Raw genomic sequence first — 16148 nt, 5'->3', positions numbered from 1 at the left:
GGCTGTGGGAGTAGATTCTCTTTGGAACTCATTTAGAAGATGAAATCCAACGGTTCCTGTACATCAACGTTCATTCTCTTTAAAAGCTTGAATTTGAGAAGTTTCACCTTTCAAATAGTTGCTTGTTAGGGTTGAGTTGTTTGGGATTGACGCCTTATACTTTTGTGGGTGCAAGAGTTAATACTGGAGTGGGTGCTCTATGTTTTGAATTAATTGAGAGTGGGTGCTCTCTGATCATTGTAGTGATCAAAATTTTAGTTGGAAAGTATTAAGTAAATACGAAGCTCTATTTAGGGCATTACTCCATGGATGTAGGCAATTTGGCTGAACCACATAAATTTGGTGTCTTGCGTTTCTAGTTTATTTTTCATTGCATTTATTGGAGTGCTTTGATTGCAAAGTGGTGTTTGGTAAACCCAGGCACATTGTGGTGTATGGTGGACGTGCACTTGTGTAATTGATAATTACAAGATTATCTTGACCAGCCTTGTCTTTAATTTAAAGAAGTGTCACATCAAAGAGAATTTTAGAAGACACTGATTCACCCCCCCTCTCAGTGTCAACCTGGGAATAACATGGTTTTACTCTATGATAAAGATGGATTACATGAGTCTACCTAGGTTTTGGTTTTACTCTATGTGTGTTTGTAGATAATTTCTTTCTTTCTTGTCTTTTGATGTTACTATTTGAGGTCTTGTTCCTCCTTTTGTATTGTCTCTTTTTTTTTTATTTATTTATTTATTTTTATTATTATTATAGTAAAACAAAGCTTGATATTAATTAAGATAGCAAATACATAAGGTAGTAGGGTTTATAATGTTTGACCTTCTAAAGTCTAAAGAGGACTTAAATGCCAAATACAAAAGCCATTGGTGGAGTATGGTGTCACAAAAACCATTAAGGTTTGCATCCTTAATGTTAGTTAGTATGTTTAGCAAAATTGGGACTTGAGATATTGGCCACTTGATGTGATTAATTGGCATGAGTAAATCACGAACTTCTTTGTTGGCCAGATCTTGTACTAAATGGTGCATGCATGATGTCCCTTCCTTAACCAATCAAGGTCGCCGTGTTCCGTCCCTAACCTCCTCGTGCCGCCTTCTCTTTCTCTTCCTCGTGCCCTCTTTTCCCCGCCTGGTTGGCGTTTGTTAGTTAAAGTATTACAAAAGCAAGTATTTGGTTCAGAAGGCTATGTTTGTGTTTGGTGAAGTGAGGTTTCAAAACTTTCTTGTGTTGTGATGTTTAAATCCTGGATCCACCTTGCTATGTTGTTTAAAACTCTGATGGGGTTGGGGTTATCTTTATTAAAGATTTTGTTATTCCGTTCTTTCCAGATGAAGTGGCAAGTAATTATAAAAACAAACACCATCCATCTTTTTGATGCCTTATCCCTCCCTACGTCAGCGATAAAGGAGTTGCACAAATCATTGATCGATGAATTTGTGAGTCTTTCCATTCGCAATCCGAGTGGTCCTGCTGCCCAAATCCTTTTCGTCCATTCACAAGAAAGGAATACATGCCATGCAAATTCCACACAATTTCCACAAAGTTCGCAATCTGGGGATATTGGTTTCCATTGTGCAAGTATTGCCTTGACTGGTAATCCTGCATTTAAAAGACGCCAAAAGAAGGTCTTAAGTTTGGGGTGTAGGGGTAGTTTCCAAAAGAACCTCCACCAAGTGGTGTAAGTAGAAGAAAGAGATGTCGATCTTAATTGCGTAAGGGTTTTTCTTGCCATTTTGACAGAGAAATCCCCATTACTTGAGATCAGAGACATCCATGTATCATTTTCATTTGATAGGCTAAAGTTAGAGAAAGGTGGAAAAGATGAAAGTTTAGAGGAAGAGGCAACTCCCTGTTGGGCGTATTGAGTGAATCCACCACTTGAGCTATTGAATTGTTTCTCTCCCATTGACCTGTATCCGGTTCTAGTTGTGTACAATCTTCCGGATTTTTGATCCAGGGATCAAACCAAAAAGATGTGTTCCTCCCATTTCCTATCTTTCTCCATATCATATTCTCCAGTGTTGGTAATATTCCACGGATACTGTTCCACGTCCATGATCCATTTCTTCTTTTCACCTTTGGATCGAATGGTGTGGTGTTTGGGAAGTATTTCTTCTTCTTCTTCTTCTTCTAAATTGGCAATGATCCCTAAAATCTTTGTTAAATTTGAAGAATAGTACATTTTTTAGCAAATTTGTTAAGTCATACTTAAACAATTTCATAACTTCTAAATTACTCTTACTTTCTTATGACTTTATAATTATGCCTTTTTAATAATCCCTGAATTTCATCTCCTTCCTTCACAAGTTTCTTCTCCCTAAGTTGGTAAGCCAAGGTTGCTGACTTGCTGCCTCTAAATCATAAGGTTTACACATTAACATAAAAGGAAACCACTGTTCATCTTTCTTGACATTTTGAGAAAATAGTATCAATTTTTATCAACTTTGCAACAAGAGTTTCACATAATAGAACCTGTCCAACTAAGCACCAACTGATAGGTGTGTTTCCATAGATAAATGATAATCATAATAAAATAAAATAAAGTCCATCATAGATGTTTATCACAAATTAATGAGACCCAGTCAAGCTCTTCATAGTTCTAGAAACAAAATAAGTCAAGATTAGATGTTTATGACAAACTGCAAAAAAAATATTAATTTCAGCAGTCTTGATCTTATTGGTAGTTCTCCTACACCTTTATCATCAATTTCATAAAATAATAACCCAATTAACTTGTTGAAGTGTTCTTACCAAAAAAATAAAAGCTTGTTAAGGTGGCTGTTCCATTCACAGTTTAAAAGAAGAAAACCCACAGTAAGATACAAATTCCATATATTTAGTTTGGGCTGTTTTGAATTTTAGAAATCCACTTGAATGGCTGATGCAACCACCATTCCAGTCACCTTTGCCCAAATGTTAACCAAAAATCATATTATAGGAAACCTGTTTTATGAATTGGGTCAAGTTTGGGTTTCCAAACCCTAAAAATATTTAAATGACTAAGGTTTATATGTTCCCCAATTATAAATTGTTTAAAATAAATGAAGGTAGTTCATATGTCAAAACTACTATCTTAGGTGTGATGTCTTTAAAATTCTTTCAACAGTTAGTAAGACATTTTCTTAAAAATGAAGAACAATAAAAAAAAATTTGTTTCAAATAATAAAGTATGCTTTGAAGTGTGTAATCCTAATAAATTATGCTTTGATGTAGCATTGTTCCTTCTAATGGGTAAAATGATATTCACTTTTTAAGAATCCTACCAAAAACAAAGAAAGATATTCACTCTAAAAAGGAAAAATACACTCTCATTATCAAAGAGTTGCCTAGGGGTCATGGATTCGACTCTTCTTGAAAGTATATGTAAATTGTCCCTCGTTCCAAACTCCTTTCATATAAATTGTCTTTTAATATACATAAGGTACCTTGAATATATGGTAATGGAGCAACCAGGATAGTGATATCCTCTATTCCTAGATCGGACTCAGTCAAAGTCATTGCGTTCCACTGGAGGTACTTCCATTGCTCGATCCATGTCACCGGGTCCTTCAGTTAATATATATGATTGAAATTTTTTCAGGAATCATTTACCCTATTATTTTGATAAGTGTATGTTTTCCTTTGTTACTAGGACCTGTAATTTTTTAACAGATGTTCTAGCCAAGAAGGCTAAGTTGATCGAGGATCCAATTGTTTTGCCGTTTTTCTACCTTCTTGCTTAGTGATGGTATCCTGTTGCCTCAATTGTTTGTCAATAAATTGATTTTCAACAAAAAAATAAGTTTTGGAAGAGGTAGCAAATGAAAACCCATATAGAAGTAGAGGTAGAAGCATCTTTGAGAAGTAGAATTTGGGAGTTTCCTTTTAAAGGTTGGGTTTGTTTGCTAGAATAAACGTGGGGTGGGAGAAAATAGGTGGGAAAATTCTTGAAAAAACAAATATTTTTTAAATCCTAAAAGTATAGTTTGTTTGGTTGTTTGAAGAGGGAAAGTTAGAAACAAATATCCTTAAATTAATGACACTTGTTTAGTGAAGTGGCAAGTTAATTTTTCCATCTCATCAAAATCCTACAAAATATGTGGGACTTTAGATTGCGTTTGTTTGCGAAGGTGGGGTAGGAGAAAAAAACATATGGGTCCATGTGTAGCAGGGTGTGGGAGAAATAAAAGCAAAGAAGAGATTTTGTGAAAATGTGTAAATTGTGGGGTTTGGGGTGAGAATGTTGGTTTGTCATCTCACCAGACAAGTTTCTCTAACTTTTCTACCTCAAGCAACCAAATAAACTACACTTTTAGGATTTGAAAGAAAAATTTTGTTTTTTCAAGAATTTTCCCACCCTACTTTTATTCAAGTAAACAAATGCAGCTTTATTGAAAGTGTGGAAAATCAAAAAGTATAACACACAATCAAGGTTTAAAGTATCCCATACGATACTAGCCGATACGTATCCATATTTGACCCGATCGATACGATACATCTCGATACGTCTCTCCATTGAATTATATTAAAATACATTAGCCAGAGCGATACAATACTCGATAAAGGACGATACGTCTCTTAAAATCACCTGATCGATAAGTATCCCACGATACCATACGATACTAGCCGATACGTATCCATATTTGACCCGACCGATATGATACATCTCGATACGTCTCTCCATTGAATTACACTAAATTACATTTGCTAGAGCGATACAATACTCGATACAGGACGATACGTCTCTTAAAATCACTGATTGATACCATACTCGATACCATTACTTTAAACCTCAACTCGATACCAATACTTTAAACCTTGACCACCATTAACATTTTCCCACCAAATCACTACCACACTATGGGCCTAAATTTTTTTTTTTTTTTTTCTCCAATTCACCTTTGCAAACAAACAGAGTCTTAAGGGGGGGGGGGTGTTGGGGGTTGGAGCGGTCATCTCAGAGGGCCTGTTGGGTCCCGCGCAGTCGTTGAAAATGGTGTGAGAAGAAAAGAGAGACGTGGGTGTACTGTACGCCGTCTGCGAAGAGAGACTTTTCATATGTTGGCTCGGTTTGCTCTGGCTTTTCCATCCATTTCTTCGTTCTCACAGTTTCCTTTTTACCGTTGGAGCCTAGGACTTCCATTGCTTGCTTGGTCGGCATGAGAATATTTCTACCAAAGAAACCCATCAAGTGTGATCACCCAAAAAATACTTCCACTCTATGCGCCAATTTTCTCTCGTCTGTTAATGTCGCTGACTCTGTCTGTCTGTGAGATGATGGTAGATAATCGCTGGCTTCCAAGTCTACTCAGTTCGGTAGAAGCTTGAAATTTTGGTCTAATTACTTCTGTTTTCTTCCCTTCCCTTAATATTTTGCTACAACTATAATCTCAATAGTAATATAATATTCAGTTTTCTTGTCTGCGTCAATACTGGGATTTTCCTTCCAGTTTCGTTTCTGTTGGATGGCGTTTTAGCACACGACTCTTTGGAAAGTGACTGATTCAAGAACGATAAAACATTGCCTAAACTTTGGGCCTTTTGGTTCCTTCTCTGGTACAGATGAGCTGCGTTCCCCTGTTTCTTCCAAGTATTGTCTGTGATTTTTGGGCTATTGGGTTTCTTTCAGGGAGCTTAATTTGCTAAATTTTCTTACTGGTGAGCTGTTACCTTCTTTGTTATTGAATCTGATTGGTTCCTGTATATTTATTTCCTTCCTTGCAGCCGCAATGATTGTTTGATTATTGGGTTTTATTTGAATGGGTCCCTCATCTTTTCCGAATTTGTAGGTTTACTTGGTTTCCGTTCTTTTATTGATCTGAGTCGTCGTTTTGCCGTTCATTGTTAATAACACCCTTTGATCAGTAAGATTGTTAAACGTTTCTGTGATTTGCATTTGTCTCTTTCAGCCTTTCTTTCTCATTGATAAGCGTTTGATTCCTGGTTCTTCATTTATTTTCTTTTCCTCCTCCCCAACAGAAAATATCTTGTTGTCGAGATTTCTCTTCTTTCCCCTGTTCTAAATGGTTTCTTGATCTTGGGTTTTCTTCTCTCTGGGCTTCTTCTTTTTTGGTCAAGGAAGTTGGAATAATGAGAGGTAAAGGAGGACCGATAGGAAACTACTTTGTGTTGAACACGGGGGCTAAAATCCCTTCTGTTGGTCTTGGAACATGGCAGAGTGGAGGAGACCTCTGTGTTGAAGCTGTTAAAACGGCCTTGAAGGTTGGTTACCGTCATATAGACTGTGCCCATCTTTATGGGAATGAGATTGAGGTTGGACAAGCACTGGCTGAAGCTTTTAAGGGCAGCCTCAAGAGAGAGGAAGTTTTCCTGACTTCTAAGCTGTACTGCACTACTAATTCTATCAAGAGAGTTGAGAATTCTGTTAAAGTTTCACTTCAGAACCTCGGAGTATCATACTTGGATCTCTATTTGGTTCATTGGCCCGAGTCTTCAGCTTTTGGTGATGCCACGGATCCTCCTTGGAAGTCGGGGAGTGAGTATAGGCAATTTTGTCTCAGGTTGAAGCCAACATGGAAAGCAATGGAGGATCTAGTGGAGTTGGGTCTGGTTCGAGCCATTGGTGTTAGTAATTTCAGTCTCCATCAAATAGAAGAGTTGCTTAAATTTGCAAAGATTGTACCAGCTGTTAATCAGGTTATCTGTTATTCCCTTTACTTAATATTTGGGAATTGAAGATACCACCCAAACCTTATGCTTATTCCTCCTATTTGCTTTAAAATTCAGATACATGGTACATTCTCTATCTTTGAATTCACCTGATACCACTCAAACTTGTCACTGATAATCTAGACACTAGTTGTTCTGTATACCTGAACTGTGAGTTAAACATGTTTACCTGGGACATCATATATCTTTGAATTCTTCACCATCCATTTGTGGCCATCTGTATGGACGATGTTCTATCAGATACATATGTTCTATTAAGCTATGAATCTTCAATTCTCATCTCACTTCCTCAGCAACATCCTTTTCAGCTAGTTATTTGTCAATTTTATAAATCCTCAATTTGCATCTAATGAATTCTCTGGTGTCGTTCATCCAAAACAAAAATTCACTGGTTTCATAATTAATACTCCAGGTCCTTGAAATTCTTTCTCCACATTATCACTACCTGCATCACTCACCCTCTCCCTCCCCCCCCCCCCCACCACAAAAAAAATAAATAAATAAATAGATAAAAAGTAAACCTTTGGCCATCATCTTTACCATTTTCTAAAGCCCATCCTGTTGTTTAGGGTTTCCTTTCAATTTTTTCTCCATGGTCCCTGATATGGATTCGTCTGCAGAAATAACTCCCAGGCTGATGTCAGCCTAATTCAGTCTTCTCTTGTCTTGGCTCAGAATGGTAACGCAACTATGCGAGTCAAGAATCTAACGAATAGAGGTTTTCTTTTCCAAGGCCTCATTGGTTAAAACTTGATTGAGCTCTTTTTTGTTGCCTGTTCACTTGAAATATCATTACCTAGGCCAATAGCCCCAATTAATTGAGTCCTGAAATGAGAAGATCCAGTCAATCTCTGATTTTCATTCTCATGTACAAGTTCAGGGTATATTTAGCAAGAAGCTCACTTACAGGAATGTGAAAAAATAAAATCAAAACCAGCCTTCATTATGGCTTATGAATTGCATGCCATCTGGATGCTTGGCCTAGAATTGGTTGGAGTATATTTATACTCTTGAAGTTGTAGAGAGTTTCATCCTATGGTAAAATTGTATTTAACAAACAATAATATACTTCAATGGAAGCTGTGGAATCTAGGTTTCTCTTGACTTATATATGATTGACTTATGATAGGTGGAGTTGCACCCTTTCTGGAGGCAGGATGAACTGGTAAGATTTTGTCACTCGAAAGGAATTCGTGTCTCTGCACACACTCCTTTAGGTGTTCCTGCTTCCATCCCTGGGCCATCAGATAGTGGATCATCAGGTGGTGAAGATGAACCTGGGACACCGCGGATGTCATTCAGAAGGTCCAGATCAGTACATGGGCCCATGTTGAAATTGTCTGTAGTAGCAGAAATTGCGGAACGCCATAAAAAGACACCTGAGCAGGTATATCTACTCAAGTTATAACATTTTCTTTTTGAAATATTTACTCCTTCACGACTGTCATATAGTTTACATAATCTTGTTTTGTTTATCTACGTTTGCTCCTTTAGTACACTTCCTTTTACCATAATTAGGAACCAATGTGGCCTCTGGAAACAGCCTCTCTGTAAAAGCAGGGGTAAAAGCTGCACAAATTATGACCCTCCACAGCCCCTGCAGTGGTGGGAACCTTGTACGCTTGGTATGCCCATTTAGTGATGTGAGCCCAATTCTAGGGTTAGGATTTTTAGAATTATTTCCCTAAAATTAAGGGTTCACCCAGAATCTTCCAGCAAATAATGGTAAATATTATGGGAAGGGTTTGGGTTGTTTGTGGATCTCTTAGAATGTATGGAAGGATCCTGAGACAAGTTAGGAATTAACTAAATTTATATGGGTTGGGTTTTGAGATACCCAAAATCACCCTAGGGTTGATGGGGAAGAAGAATGAGATAATTTGGATGATCTCTTAGAATGTATGGAAGGATCCGGAGACAAGTTAGGAATTAACTAAATTTATATGGGTTGGGTTTTGAGATGCACAAAATCACCCTAGGGTTGATGAGGAAGAAGAATGAGATAATTTGGATGATCGTGTAAGGTTTTGAGTAGATTGTGTGATGATTCCAAAGTTGCGAATGAATCTTGGGCAATCTTTCTTGGATCCTTTCCTTTCTTTCTTTGTTTTCTTTTCCTTTTCTTTCAGTTTCTTTTTTCTTCTTTCTTTTCTGTTTACTCGGATCTGCCACAAATCAAAAAAGGGGTAGGAAGGGGCCGAATGATGGAGGGGAGGGAATAGGGAAGCCGTAGGGTAGGGAGAGGTTGGGGAGGGACTGGGAGGTGTTGCAAGGGGTAAGGGAGGGGAATAAGGGAGTGTTGCTGCTGTGATGCAGCAGCAGGGGGGAGAGGCCTAGAGGGGTGCACAGAACAGGGAAAGGGAAGGGAGGGCTTCTGCCGGTCCAGGGGAGGTGGGGGAGGGAGATAACTACAGGGGGATGGAAGGGAAAGGCTGCACTGGTGGGGGAGGGGTTTTCTAGGAATTGCGATGGGATTGGGAGATGAGGCAGGGGGTGGGGATGCTGTACTTAGTCGTTAAGGCTGCTGTTGACTGTTAATAGTTGCTGGAATTGGAAGAAGTTGCTGGAGTTGTTGAAGAAGAATGCTAGACAAGGTTGTTAATCATTGAAGAAGAAAGTTTTTCTCTAAATCCATCATGGCCCCCTTAAAAGGGAACCATGGTCCTCCAAACCCAATTTTCTTATTCAATACTCAAACTTGACTTAGAAAGAATGAGCAGGCCCTAATTTATGGTCTACTAGAAGAACTTAACACTAAGTGAGATTCCTTTATAGATAGGATCCCACCACATTAATCACAACCATTGAAATAAAAAATTAAAGGATATAATGGACCCTAACTGACACATGCTGAAATAAAACTCTGAGTAGCTTAAAACTATAATTAGCACATGCTAAATTCTCTTTAATTAAACTCTAAAGGACTCTTACTCAACTACTTACTCAAATTATGACTTCTTAACACAATTGGACTCTAATATGAGAACTGAATTTCTGGAATTAAATTCCAGCAACTAAATAGGGCTGAAAATGCCCAAAATACCTTCCATAGGGGTTCAGCCAGCTAGCTTGGAGGAACCTTGGGGCCCACGCTAGGATTCCGGCAGGGGGTCAATCAGTGTTCACATCATTTAGATATCAGTAAATACATTCTATGTCAACTTGCTTTCTTCTGACTATCTTATATTATCTCAAACTTGCCTAGTCCAATGCTGATTCAGAATTACAATTAAATTTGACCTGCCTGGTGTTTATGAAAGCACCCTCCCTAGTTGATCTGTTAGACTTGGCATGAATGCAAGTCTGTATGAGATGACTCAGTCTTGGAAGAGAGGCTTTTAACATTCATTTTACATGAATAGTACTAAACTACTAATCATATTCCAATTATAATCAAAGTTTCCAGACCACGTGAATAGTATTAATGATATAGCTGTTGTAATTAAAGTTGAAGACTACACCTTGAATTTGGGTTAATATATACATTTAAGCTGGCAAATATTTAGTAGGCACAAAAAATTAAGCTTGGTTTTGAATTTAGTGTACTCAGGGAAGGATGTGAAGAGATAAGGGGATGCAGATATAACTATTCATTAGATGGATGAATGCACAAGTCAAACAAACTGCTGCTCAGTTTTCCCATGCCAGCAAAAACTCAGTAGGCACAGAAGTTAATCCTGGTTTTAGTTTTTGGATGATGATTTTCATCACAAGAGTCCTGGATTTGATGTACTTGGAAATTGACAGAAAGGATAAGGAGAAGTTGATTTAATAGATCTATACATCACATGCGTCCTCTTGAAAGTATTACGATAGATAATTGGTGGTGAAGTTGATTTAAGTGTCTGACATATCAAAGTCTGATATTTATCGCTACCATACATTCGACCTGGGAAAACATCGAAATACGAATGGCATACATCCTCGTGAATTATGCCATAAGTAGTAAAGATAAAGTGCAAAAAGATATGTAAACAATTTCCTATAGTTGCCCAGATTTTGAGGAGGTGATGGAGTTTCGAGTTGAAGGATATGATTCTCAGTTCTTGGTTGTCATTGAAAAGGGTGAATGTTTAACAACTCCAGCACAAGTAGCACCTTTGATTGCTTCTCATATGCCTTTAATTGCAGGTTCAATTGAAATTAGGAAGTAGGACCAATAAACAGAAAGGCGTAAGGGATAGATGGTTCAAGTGATTTTGCCACTGCCTCTTGGAGCACTTAACCACAAAAAAAAAATCTTCTTGTGTGTTTAAACTAATGGGCCAGAGGAGCCAATTCTTTCACCTTCTAATGCTTAAATAGTCATTGCAGAAATAGTTATGTCCAGTGGCATGGGGAGTTGCTTGCTGCCAATAAAACATAAAACACACACACACACACATATATGTATATGATCTTGTCTTGGTGGGTGGGTGGCCCACTCCTATCCTAATTCCTATCTAGTTGACCAATTTGATCTTTAACTACCACTACAAGATATTTCTTTTTTCTTTTTCTTTTTTTCTTTTTCTTTTTTTTTTTTTGGGGGGGGGGGGGGGGAGATGGGAAGTCTCAGGCCTTTCACTTGGAACTGTAAGAATGGATGTTCAACAACTCCAGCACAATCAGTAGCACCTCACATTGCTTCTTCTAAGCCTTTTTTGCGGGTCCAACAGAAACTAAAAAGTATAATCAATGAAGGGAAGGAGCGGGGCTAGATGGTTCAAGTTTCTCACCTCAAATTGGATTCTCCCCTACACTACTGCCTCTCACAGTACTCATGGGTAGCATTAATTGTCCATTCTCCTTATTTACCATGCTTAATATAATCATTAGAAAATTAGTTACTCCCAATAGTGTGGGGAGGTTAACTAAAGAAAGAAACTAAGACGAAACTAACATGAAAATCAGAAGTTTGGCTACTGATTCAATAACAATGCAATAGAATAGAAGCTACTGAAATAACAACTAGGTATTTGATATCAGCTGGCTGTTGGTATTGAGACCCAGTACACTGTTCACATGACCAGTAACTGCACGAGTAGTAACCTCATGAACAAATTTCTGGTCCCTTTCTTCTTCATGCTTGAGTCTATATCCATCTTTGTAGATTCTTCGTTTTTACCATGGTAAGATGTATTGGCGAAATATCGCCAAAACTCGGCGACATTTCACAGTTTTGGAAGGTGGCAAACCGAAAATGGTCTCGAAAATGCGAGAAATTGCTGGAAATACGAAGGGATTTTATAACGGAATCTTCAAGGTCAACAAACAATCTTACCAATTTTGTCCCAATGATTCAGGCCTCAAAAGGCAACGTGCCAAATGTGGTTAGGGAGGAGAATCTACAGAGAATAATTTCTAGAAATAATTCAAATTAGGAAGGCATTTTGTAGCGGAATCTTTAAGGCAATGGGCAATCTTACTAATTATATTCCAATGATTTAGGCCTCAAAGGCAACGTGCCAAATGTGGTTAGGGAGGAGAATATGCATGGAAGAATTTATGGAAACAATTCAAATTACAAAGGCTGCGTTTGTTTGCAAAGGTGGGGTGGGAAAAAAAAACATGTGGGCCCCATGTGTAGTGATGGGTCCCACTTTTTACTTTTCCAAACTTTTTCACAAAATCCCATCAAATTTGTGGGGTTTTAAAAAGCCTTGGGGTGGGAAAGTTGGGCTGCCACCTCAATGCCTCACCAGACAAGTTTCCTTGATTCAAGGAAGCTTGTCTCTCACTTTCCCACCCAAGCAACCAAACAATCTACAATTTTAGGATTTAACGGAAAAGTAAGAAATCTACACTTTTTTCAAGCATTTTCCCACCCCACCTTTATTCCACAAACAAACGCAGCCAAAGGGATTTTGTAGCAAAATCTTCAAGGTCAATAGGCAATCTTTATAATTATGTCCTAATGATTCAGGCCTTAGAAGGTCACACGCCAAATGTGACTAGGGAGGAGAATTTATAGAAAATAATTCAAATTTTCCAAGTGCCAATTGCCAACTCCCCGATTGACTGAAACACCCCCCGAAATTTTGCTGAAATGTCGGGGTTTCAAAGGTTTCGCCAACCACCGAAACCTACCGCGTTGGACCTTGGTTTTAACCAAGAACCACTTTATATTGGTCCTAACAAATCAGTGATGTGTGCAATATTTTTCATGACCCATTGACGTTATTGAATACTAGATTTTCTCTTTCTTGAAAGATGTTGTTGGCTTTATTGATTCTGGACAATTGCTACAAAATGTATAGTCCAATTAAAAAAGGCACTTCATCCCATTAGAAAACTCTCTTGGTGGAGTTAAAAGCATAGCATAGAAATTGAGACTAATGGGATTTTATTTAATGTATAAACATGAGAGGGGTCTTGATGCATTTGCTATTTAACTGCCGGTACCTTCATGCATTCATTTCTATTAATCTTCCAAATTAAACATGTACTTTGGTTACTTGAATACAACAACAACAACAACAACAACAATAAGCCTTGTCCCAACTAAATGGGGTCGGCTACATGGATTCTTGCCCTCCAATCAGTTCTATTCGAGGTCATGCTAGATACAAGGCATAAGCTATACATATCCTTTCTCACCACTTCTCCTAAGGTTATCTTAGGTCTACCCCTAGCTCTTCTAGTTCCTTCAATATGGATTACATCACTTCTCCGTACAAGGGCATTTATAGGTCTCCGCTGAACGTGTTCGTGTCACCTCAAACGACTTTCTCGAAGCTTATCACTTATGGGAGCAACTCCCATACTAACTCTAATATAATCTTTTGCCACTCATCCATCTTAGCATCCTCATTTCTGCTACACTGAGTTTATCTATATGATTCTTTTTAACAGCCCAACACTCTGCACCGTACATCATAGCTGGTCGAACAACAATCCTATAAAATTTTCCTTTAAGCTTTAATGGAATACGCCGATCACATAAGACCCCGGACGCACCTCTCCACTTCATCCACCCTATTTTAATTCTTTGGGAAACCTCATCCTCTAAATCACCTATTTTACTTATGATTGAACCTAGGTACCTAAAACAATCACTCTGAGGAATCTCTTTATCGTCAAGTATCACCACCTCATCATTTGCCCGATCATGACTAAAGTTACAAACTAGATATTCTGTCTTCGGTCTACTAAGTTTAAAGCCTTTTGATTCCAAAGCTACTCTCCATGATTCTAATTTGGTATTAATCCCCACTTGGGTCTCATCAATCAACAAAATATCATCCACAAAAAGTATATACTAGGGGACCTCATCTTGAATGTCTTTGGTTAATTCATCCATTACCAGAGCAAATAGATATGGGCTTAAAGTTGACCCTTGATGTAGCCCAACTGTTATCGGGAATTCATTACTTTGTCCCCCCGCTGTTTTAACACTAGTCACCGAACCATCATACATATCCTTAACTATATCTACATATTTACTTGCAACACTTCTTTTCTCTAGTACTTGCCAAATTAACGCTCTAGGGACTCTATCATAAACTTTTTCTAGGTCAATAAATACCATATGAAGGTCTTTCCTACAATCTCTATGCCTTTCCTCATCATATATTCTGGTTACTTGAATACATGGGCATGAAATTCTTATACTTAAATGGATGTGGGTTTCAATAACTTTCTGAAAAGATGCTTCATGATGTCATTGGCAAGATCTGTAGTTTGGCTTAATTTTATTCTGAAACCTTTTGACATCAATTGCCATGGGTTTTTTGAGATGGTGATTCACATGGTATTGTTGCATTTTATGACCTGCCTCCTTTTTGGTTCTGTTTGGCTTTGCTGTCCTGTATCCATTTCTGTCACGTCGTGCTTCCAATCCCCTAACACATGAGGGGAAATATTGATGTCGGAAATTTGTTTTCATCATACACCTGTGAACCCTTCTCTTGTTAGATTGGTTTTTTGAGGTGGATGGGGATTTACAATCTTAATCCCAGATTCAATCTGGCTTAAGAACGCATCCATAAAAAAATGTTGGTTTTGGACTATGTAATATAATGCTTTTAATAAAACTAATTCAGTCGGTAGCATCATTTGTGATTAAATATTTTTTTTTCCTTTCATTGTTCTTTTCTTTTTTGTATAATTGGGAAAGATTTCTACCATGCCTAAACGTGGACCTTCCCATCGCACCCTGCACCTTTTTGCAAGTTGTACAAATGATTTGGCAATTTTACTTTGCATAAGTGTGACGCATTACATATGCCTGCTTTCAAATTTTGTGACCAATCTCCTTGGGTTCCATTGTTAAACTCTTGCTGTAATCACAGCCTCACACCCCTGGATTATTCTGAATGTTTGATCAATCTCAATATTAAGTACAGTTAAAAAAGATGTGGATGACAGTTATCCACCATAATGAGCACTAGACAATGCCAAATGCAGCCATTGATGTTATGATGTAATGGCTTCCATACATCAGTTAAGGATGCTTGCAGCAACTCTAAATTATCTTTTACTTCATCTGTATGTGTTGCCCGGGTTGCCTTCATGCTACAAACTCTAAACCATGCATGACTACATAAAAAAATTTTGGGAAGTTGATTTGAAATGTGTCTGACTGTGAGAAACAGATAGCTTAGATACATGGACTGTCATTGGAGTTCCTCACTGTTATGGACAATGGTATCTGCAACTAAGCTATTTTTATTTCCTTGTTTCTTTAAAATCTCTGCTCACATTAATGATTTTATCTCTTGCAGGTAATTCTCCGCTGGGGTCTGCAAAGAGGAACCGTTGTCTTGCCTTGCAGCTTGAAACCTGAACGGATTAGAAAAAACATAGATATCTTCAATTGGTCCCTGTCAGAAGATGAATGTAACCAGTTGAACAGGATTGAACCACAGGTATGCCTCTTTGGAAACTGGCCTGTTAGTCCATCTGACAGTGGATTCATCTCTGGTAGTGGTGGATTGTTCTCTGGAAGTAGTCCTCTTCAAGCTGTGCATGAAATGGAAGACGACGTTGAATCCAATACTTGATGATGAAATAATGTCCTAGACATATATTAAACATAACGTGGTGAACATATAATTTTTTCCGCTTGTAAAATTTTCACTTTGTTCTTCCTGACATCTCATCTGTAAAACATATCCCTAATGGTGGGAGATGGCGATAGTATTGCACTCCCAAGATAGGGAAGAACAGAAATTATTGTCTTGTAATCATGAATTTCAATGTACACATTGTGGCTGAAATCCTTGTTATCTCTGTTTCTTCCTGAACTCTATTTCACTCAAAAGGGGAAAAAAGAAGGATGCATTTGCATGCTAGGATGTTATTTTGCATACATCTATGTGCATTAACCATTCAACCACTTAGCATTCTTCTCCCAAGGTATTTATCATTTTCAATCCATCCTGTGGGTTTTCTCAATCTAATCAATTCGGATTGATCTCCAACTGATACTTAAGATATTGGAGAAAGTTTCAAAAATAAAATTGTACAGCCCCTTGAATATCCTAGTTCAT

The 16148-nt window shown here is 37.9% G+C and overlaps 1 protein-coding gene across 1 annotated transcript; it reads left to right on the top strand.

Moving 5' to 3' along the window:
• The first annotated feature begins 4998 nt into the window (after window positions 1-4998).
• LOC149012858 (aldo-keto reductase family 4 member C10-like) lies at window positions 4999-15875 on the top strand. Its single transcript, XM_089160159.1, has 3 exons — window positions 4999-6642; window positions 7805-8062; window positions 15381-15875. The coding sequence occupies exons 1-3, from the start codon at window positions 6076-6078 to the stop codon at window positions 15657-15659; spliced, it is 1104 nt and encodes a 367-aa protein (XP_089016285.1). The 5' UTR covers window positions 4999-6075; the 3' UTR covers window positions 15660-15875.
• Window positions 15876-16148: the final 273 nt, after the last annotated feature.

The sequence above is a fragment of the Hakea prostrata genome, chromosome 6, assembly GCF_041222555.1.
Source record: "Hakea prostrata isolate BN-2017 chromosome 6, UWA_Hpros_2, whole genome shotgun sequence".
Taxonomy (NCBI): Eukaryota; Viridiplantae; Streptophyta; class Magnoliopsida; order Proteales; family Proteaceae; genus Hakea; species Hakea prostrata.
This window is presented reverse-complemented; position numbering and strand designations above follow the sequence as displayed.

What these genes read in the sequence shown, in the direction of transcription:
- LOC149012858 (XM_089160159.1), top strand. Translation starts at nt 6,076, where the DNA reads ATGAGAGGTAAAGGAGGACCGATAGGAAACTACTTTGTGTTGAACACG. An exon ending in TTGTACCAGCTGTTAATCAG is followed by an intron (nt 6,643 to 7,804) that starts GTTATCTGTTAT and finishes GACTTATGATAG; the next exon opens with GTGGAGTTGCACCCTTTCTG. An exon ending in ATAAAAAGACACCTGAGCAG is followed by an intron (nt 8,063 to 15,380) that starts GTATATCTACTC and finishes TATCTCTTGCAG; the next exon opens with GTAATTCTCCGCTGGGGTCT.